The sequence below is a fragment of the Orbicella franksi genome, chromosome 12 (genome assembly GCF_964199315.1).
Source record: "Orbicella franksi chromosome 12, jaOrbFran1.1, whole genome shotgun sequence".
Lineage (NCBI taxonomy): Eukaryota > Metazoa > Cnidaria > Anthozoa > Scleractinia > Merulinidae > Orbicella > Orbicella franksi.
Window position 1 is genome coordinate 2372575 of NC_138156.1, and position 7426 is coordinate 2380000.

The window sequence follows — 7426 nt, forward strand, 5'->3', positions numbered from 1 at the left end:
ACCCCCCACCCTGCTTTTAATTTTTTTTTATTTAATGTCTTGCAGTGATGGAATCATGCCTGCCTTTGCAAGACCCCCCATAATGTAGATGTAGATGTAGAATAATTATGTTGATTAGTTGTTATGACAACAGAGACTGAAATGATCAATCATTCATGTAAGCGAGGCTTTTAGAAAGAGCATTCAACAACTCTGCAGATGTGAGATGTGAAGCCTACAATGTTTTCGACTTGAGAGGGGTAAATGTGAACTAAATCATGGAAGTAGGATCGGAAAGAATTTCTACTCCGATTCGGTCACCTTCAGATAAAGATTCTGTGATTTTGAGCCGTGCAAGTGGAGCAAGTTCACCTTTTGGTTTCCGTAAGGTATGCGCGCGTTCGAGAATTCACAATAATGCAACATTTTGTAGCCTACAACATGTATTAGAAATTTGGAAAGAGTTTTGTGTTGCGTTATAGGCTGCATTAAGCCCTCCAACTGGCATTCTACGAAGAGAGTCTTCTGGCTCGTTATCTCCCGAAGGCGATGACTTCTTTCAAAACGTTGAAGGTAGAGATGATGAAGAAGATTGGGACACCGATTTGGAAATGGACGGTGGGTAAAATTTGAATACCACTTTGATTGATATAAGAATGCATTCGCTAATGAAACAAGCTGGAAATGGTAATGATTAATTAGAACTTACAGCTCACAGAATTTTAGAGTGGAAGACTGAGCGATAATGCTCATTTACATGTAATAAGTCTTTCTTCGCCTGCATATTTAAGTACATTGCAAGTCAATGACAACACTGTCTGCTTATCTTATCTTTGACGCCTTTTGTCTAGATCTGTTAACCTTCTAATAGTTATCTTCACAATGTAAACGCGCTATTGCAATATATAAAGTTTATATCTTTGAACTCTCTGTGTGGTTTGGCTGTTGTTTTGTTGGGAGGGCTGTCCTCGTTAATTTATACTCTTTTAATAAGTTATTGAAATGAATCCCTCGAGAATACATCTTTATTCAAGTATAAACAACTTCTGATGAGCTGATGTTCTAAAAAGCAAAGTTTTTATGATATGTTCTTCCCTTGTTTTTTTTTTCCAAATTGAATACCTTTGAACCGTGAAAGCCTAGCGTGGAAGAGTATGGAAATGAGAGCAATAGCTTTAATTGTATTGAGAACGTTGACATGAATATGTTTTCACTTTCAAGATCGCTGTTTACAACTTGTGTACACTTTTCTTTGGATGAATAATCATAAGCCTTAACGTTCATGATCATTGATTATTATTCAAGTCACCAGTGAAATGACATTTCGTGATGTTCCTTTAAGACTACATGGAAAGTACACATCTCTGTGTGCGTGACTTGTTATGAAAGATCGATAACAACAGATTTTAATTTGTAATATTGTTGGATTTGTAGTATGGTGAACTGGTAATACGAAAGTTATCCTACTATGTTGTGGTTTAAAATGTTTTTGAAGCTACCTACAAAACAATAATTTCTGTTTGTCACCAAATTAAAGTAACTGATTGTATCTGTTCCCTGCAACTGCAATGATAAAATTTAAAGTCAAACATATGGAAGTTTTAAGCAAATTGGTTTAAATAAATTTCAAACCAAAATAAATTAACCGACAGCAACATACTTGTGATGTTGTAGTCAACATGAGATGATCTTTTTATCTTTCGTCCCCATGTTTGTACCCTGTGAAGCATTTGAATTTGCAGACTTCCAGCCAAAAAAGCTACTTGGGATGTTAATTAGCTGGCTGGCTCTGTTCACACTAATGCATTTTCAATTGTGAAATGGTTGTTAGCCTAATAAGTGAATCACTGCTTGTTGTTTTTCTTAATTTCAGAAGGCAAAGAAGAGTATGATGTGACAGGAAGAGCCACATATCTTCAGGCTTGCAGAGATTCAGGAGTTATACCAGTTTCTTATTTTCATCGAAACTTGCAACAAGCTGACATTGATATCAAACACCATGGTTTAGGTCCAATGGGGGCAAAGGCTATAGCGATTGCTTTAGTGGTGGGTTTACCATGCAACCATGTTAAAGACAGGAGCCGTCACAATATTTTCAGTCTTTTTACATCACGTTTAGCTTGAACCAATAAAATCTGACAAGACTATGTATAAGTGAAAAAAGCACCAACTTAGACGTTATGATAAATCAAAAGGAACAAGAATAGAAGTTTGAAAATATTTGGAAAGATTATGAAAATGGCAAACTTGAGAAACTTAAAATTTATGTGACCTAGATTTCCAAGGGGTTCATTAGGGCTAGGTACTAGGAAAACTGACCAGCTGTGAGTTTTACCAGCCTGGTTTGACCATCCAGAAAAAAGCTTTTCTTATAAAGAAGTTCAATTCAAAAAGTCTTGACTGCCTGTGAAAACCATTACTGCCTTCCTGCTGAAAATGTTAATAAAACCCCTGCTATCTGTACCTGCTATTGTCCCTGTTAATCGTGCTTCAAGACAGCTGTCTAGAACTGACTTATGTGTCATTATGGCTGGCATAAATTTACTGATGGCAACTTAATTCTCCAGACTAATACAGCTGTCATCAAGCTGAACTTGGCAGATAACTGGATCAATGCTGAGGGAGCTGGCTACATTGCTGAAATGCTACAAGAAAACTGCTATATTTCTGACTTGGTAATGAAACATTCAATTTAATTTTTTAGCACCATGGACTTGATCAAGAGGTGCAGCTACAGTACCTAGTCCTCTGTATGCATTTCATGCTTGTAATGGTACTTTTTAATGCAGATCTAGTGTCAACTCCCTGCAAGTGGATGCCCTAAATTATCATGTTGAAGTTGACAAATCTAGATAAATAACCTTTGTGTTGAAAGAAAGTTAACAAAATAAGTTACAGCCAATACATGCACTGTTCAGTACCTCTTTATCAGACAAGAAAGTTACATCTTTCCTTAGTGCTAAGAGGTTGTAATTATAAACTGGTGGCTACATAATTTTTATTAGGTTAGTTGTTTTATAATATTTTATAATATTACTTTAAAGGACTTGTCAGAAAACAAACTGGGAATAAGTGGTGCAGAATCAGTGAAAGATATCCTACTACACAACTCAAATATCACAAGATTTGCTGCAAGTGGTGAGCTTATTTTTATAATAATTCAGTTGCTTTACTGTCATCGATTCTGTAGTACAAGTCAAGGCAAAGGGGCAATTCTCTTTTAGTAATAGTAGGGAAAGGCTGAATTTCCACAAGTTAAAAAGGCAGCGTTAAAATAGAAAGGCATGAAGAGATAGTTCTGGAGCTTGGAGTTCAGGGGAATCCCCCTTCTCTTCCCTATGAGAAACTGTTCTAATGCCTTGTTCTGGGACTGTATGCCTCCAGCCCCGCGGAGATGCCTGCTTAGATCTCTCTTTTCATAAAAATACAGTACCTACCCTTGACTGGTGTATAATAATGTGATTTGGTTGTGACACAAGACATAAGTCAGAAATATTGAATCCATTTTTTTTAATTTAATAGGAAATGGTTTTGATGACAAAGCTGTAGAAATTCTGGCAGAAGCAATAAAAGTAAGTTGCTGACAGAAAATGGTAGTTAAAGTAATAAAGTAAGTTGTCAAAATAGCAAGGTTGTTCACTTATCTCTGTAAAATTCACCAAAAAATGAATTTTACTTGGTATTATAGGCTGCAAATTATGTAGAGGGTGGATTGGTTGGTGAAGGCTAGAGAACTTTCTAAAGATAATGATCCTGAAAGAGATAGTCTTGTAATAGTAGCAATAGATTTCATGAACGTACTCACCCCCCAAAAGCAGCATTAAATACTGCCTGTCAACGCATGGCATATAAAAACCATTCAATGTTCTTTCTTTTGTGTATTTGTAGAGTAATAACAGAGTGAAGTATCTGTGTCTGAGTCATAATCAGCTGGGAGAGAAAGGAGGTCAACATCTTGCTCCTGCAATAGGTAGTTAATTGATTATCTCCTACTTAATATTAAATTCAAAAGAGATTAGAAGGCTACTCACCGGCCACTGGACACTGACAAAAGTCAAGTTTCATTAGGTGTCTTTTGAAAAACAAATTTTGTTGTATCTAAGTTAAGTTGTGTTCTAAAAAGGAATGGCGTTCTTTGATTCAAAATTGTATATTGAAGTTTCTCATTGGTGTTTGTTTTTTTAGCGGCAAATGATACAATAGACCATTTGGATCTGAGCTGGAATCACTTGAGAAACAAAGGGGCATGTGCAGTTGCATTATCTCTAAAGGTTTGTCAAGTGATTATTGCATTAATCAGTGACTTTCTCTTTAACAAACCTTTACAACCTATTGTCTGTAATACTTATAAGTAAAGGTTTTTTAAAACAATTTGAACTAAAAACTAACGGTAAAAGCGCGCAACGTTTCGACCGAACTTCGATCATTATCAAGCTTAAAAGTGAAGATAAGAATTTTGCATAAGTATAAATATAAAACAAAGAAGTAAAAGTATGTAAACTATGAAAACATAAAAAAGGGTGTTAAGAACAATAAAATGCATGCAAGAATAACATAATTTTAAAAAATGTGAAATTTAAAACCTTCTTTGAATAGTCTGTTGTGCAACTTGCCTCACAGCTTTTTCGAAAATCTGTACGACTTTGGATCCAAAAATCTGACCATGAAGCAGTGTCTCTTGTATTTAAACTAGCTTGACGCATTGCAAAAAACAGTCACAAGACTAGACTATGAACACCCCTTGTCTGCCTTAGTCCATCTTGTAAGAAGTGAAACAAAAAAGCCAGAAGATCAGAGTAAGGCTGTACATTACCACCAGCATATATGTTGTTTCCTGTAGGAGAATATCACTCTGAAGACTTTAAACCTAGCATGGAATGGTTTTGGTAATGACGGAGCACTCGTCATGGGTGAAGCATTGAAAGTAAACCCTACCTTGAGAGAATTAGATCTCACGTAAGTAACCTCTTCTAATGTTGTCAGGTAATGATAGTTATACCGCTTTAGAATATCGTTTCTTTATGACATCCATCCTGCGCTTTATGCTTGCGCATTTTTGTAGTGAAAAAGTTTCAAAACATTATGACATGTCCTCAAGCCGACCTGGAGAGATGCATGCAGTGGCTTATGGTTTAAAATCTACGCAGCCAATAAAATATCGCGTGATAATTGTAAATGAATACACGCGTTCTTTTACGAGGAGTGAACAGCAACCACAACTTGGATACAAAGCCAGTGACAAAATGAACACTGCATGGGTTCTCAGATATTACGTTTCCAGGTTTCTTCGAAAAAACGGTTTACAATGGCCATGAATTGGCTTCATTTCAATGTTGCAGTGCTTTTTCACATTTCAAATGCGAGTACTTTGCTTGCTCATACCACTTTACTACTTCATAGTGACAGGAGCTATAATCGGAAGGCTCCTGATAGTGATGAATATTTTGTGTCTTTAGGAATAACAGAATAACAGCTGAAGGTGCTGTGTACTTGGCCAAAGGACTAATGGTTAACACGTGTCTCCAGGTTTTGAAGGTAAGCAGTATAGTAGCATAAAGTGGCATACTATGTAACCAGTGCCCGTTCAAGACGAACGCATCTTTTTTTTTCCCTGTTCGTTGTGGGATGCTATGGAACAGACGCTATGGGGGATGCTATGAGACAAGATGAGCCATGAGGCCCGGAAATCGCACAGAACATCTCCGAGCGCCCAGAACATCCCAAGTGGACAGGATCAGAAGTGTCCATTGACCAGAATTGGAAAAACTGAGTCCAAACAGATGTACATAGGGCGTATCCCAGATAAGACGTCTTGGAAAATGACAAGTCGCAAAACTAACCAACGTTTAGCAGTAGTTTATATGTTATTATAAAAAAACTGTTTTACAAGAGGTGGAGTCTACTTTGTGCTTAGCGTGTTGGCAATGCGCCTTTACCAGGCATATATGAACTCGTCATTCAGTATTTTCAAGTATTTATTTTCCTAATTAACATTTCAGATCGGAAAGAACCCGATGCAAAGTCCTGGAGCGTACGCTATCGTGAACGCCATGAAAAATAACCCGGAATCAACATTGATAGAGATCGAGCTCACGGTAAGAAAATCGAAACATCTCCTGACTCACCCGCACGTTTTGCTGATTTTGCTCACCTTAATTGTTTTTGGCTTTCAGGACATCACTGTCAACAACGACTTCATAGAACTGTGTAAAGAAGTACAACATTTAAGACCTGAAATGAAGATCAGTCATGGTGGGGCGGGAGGTGCCGCCTCCAAACCTAAGCCTCGACCAACGCCCATGAAGATATTAAAGAACTATATAGAGGACAATAAAATGAGACTGCTGGATTTATTTAATACTCTGGATAAAGATAAAAGTATGAATATCACTGTCGAGGAATTTGCGGATGGACTAAAGGTCAGCTCCATGGATAAAACGCTATTATTATTCAAAGTATTCCCTTCCCTAGTTAATCCAACTTCATTAAATCTAGATCAACACGACCATGTCAAAACGTTACCAAATCAACAATTCAATTTTCTCGTCTCTCTCAACAGGAAACAGGAATTGACATGAATTACGTTGAACTGTACAAGCTAATAGAAGGCTTGGACCGGAACAAGGATGGTGAAATTAATTATAGGTGAGCCGTATTGCGTTTTCTAGTCTAGTTACTGTCATTAGGTGTCGTGGATTTCAGTTTTGATCAAAGCTATCTTCTGAGAATAGGCCTGAGAGAAACTGCATTATGAGTTAGGGAATTTAATTTTACGGTTGCTACAAGTTTTGGTAATGACTGTTGTTTGTTGTTAAATCGTTACACTTGAATTTGAATAGGCACAGTGCCGATTTTGAGTCTCTCTCCACTCGTCTCAGAAGCTTTTCGAAAGCCGTGCCTCGTCTAACTAACCGGTGCTTACATACCAACTGTTTCGTAGTCTAGTAAGCGAAAAAAGCGAGAGCGCCGGAATGACCTTTCTTTTCAGATCTTATTCAACGGACCAACGATAAAAGAGGAATTTAACATGACGTGTTTGGTTTAGTTTAACCAATAGAATTCCAGTATTAACATGACGTGTTTGGTTTGTTTAACCGATAGAATTCCAGTATTAACATGACGTGTTTGGTTTGTTTAACCAATAGAATTCCAGTATTAATATGACGTGTTTGGTTTGTTTCAGTGAGCTGGTGATGGGTTCTTTGGAGCAACAAATGGAAGACAGAAAAGAAAAGATCAAGGAACAGGCACAAAATGCAAGAAGAAAAAGAATTTTATCGCCTGTACCACCACGATAAAAATGCTATTGGTTCTAAGTTATTCTCCTTTTCATAAAGGTTTTGAGATACTAGTAATTTTCCAGGTTTTTCGCTACTCGACTAGCTAGGTTTTCATTGCACTATCAGGAAATCACATGATCGTCACTTGATGAGTAGGAAAGATAATA

At 37.0% G+C, this 7426-nt stretch overlaps 1 protein-coding gene across 1 annotated transcript in view; it reads left to right on the forward strand.

Annotated features, from left to right (window-relative positions):
* Window positions 1–182: 182 nt before the first annotated feature.
* The window catches only part of LOC145463101 (uncharacterized), a 7979-nt gene continuing 735 nt past the window's right edge, over window positions 183–7426 (forward strand). Inside the window, exons 1-14 of the mRNA XM_081446814.1 lie at window positions 183–368; window positions 462–597; window positions 1853–2025; window positions 2547–2654; window positions 3024–3117; window positions 3502–3551; window positions 3868–3949; window positions 4165–4250; window positions 4820–4935; window positions 5436–5514; window positions 5979–6074; window positions 6153–6398; window positions 6539–6624; window positions 7163–7426. The exon at window positions 7163–7426 is cut by the window's right edge and continues 735 nt beyond it. Of these exons, the coding sequence (XP_081302940.1) occupies window positions 258–368; window positions 462–597; window positions 1853–2025; window positions 2547–2654; window positions 3024–3117; window positions 3502–3551; window positions 3868–3949; window positions 4165–4250; window positions 4820–4935; window positions 5436–5514; window positions 5979–6074; window positions 6153–6398; window positions 6539–6624; window positions 7163–7277 (1578 nt within the window). The 5' untranslated portion in view covers window positions 183–257 and the 3' untranslated portion in view covers window positions 7278–7426. The remainder of the gene's footprint in view (window positions 369–461; window positions 598–1852; window positions 2026–2546; window positions 2655–3023; window positions 3118–3501; window positions 3552–3867; window positions 3950–4164; window positions 4251–4819; window positions 4936–5435; window positions 5515–5978; window positions 6075–6152; window positions 6399–6538; window positions 6625–7162) is intronic.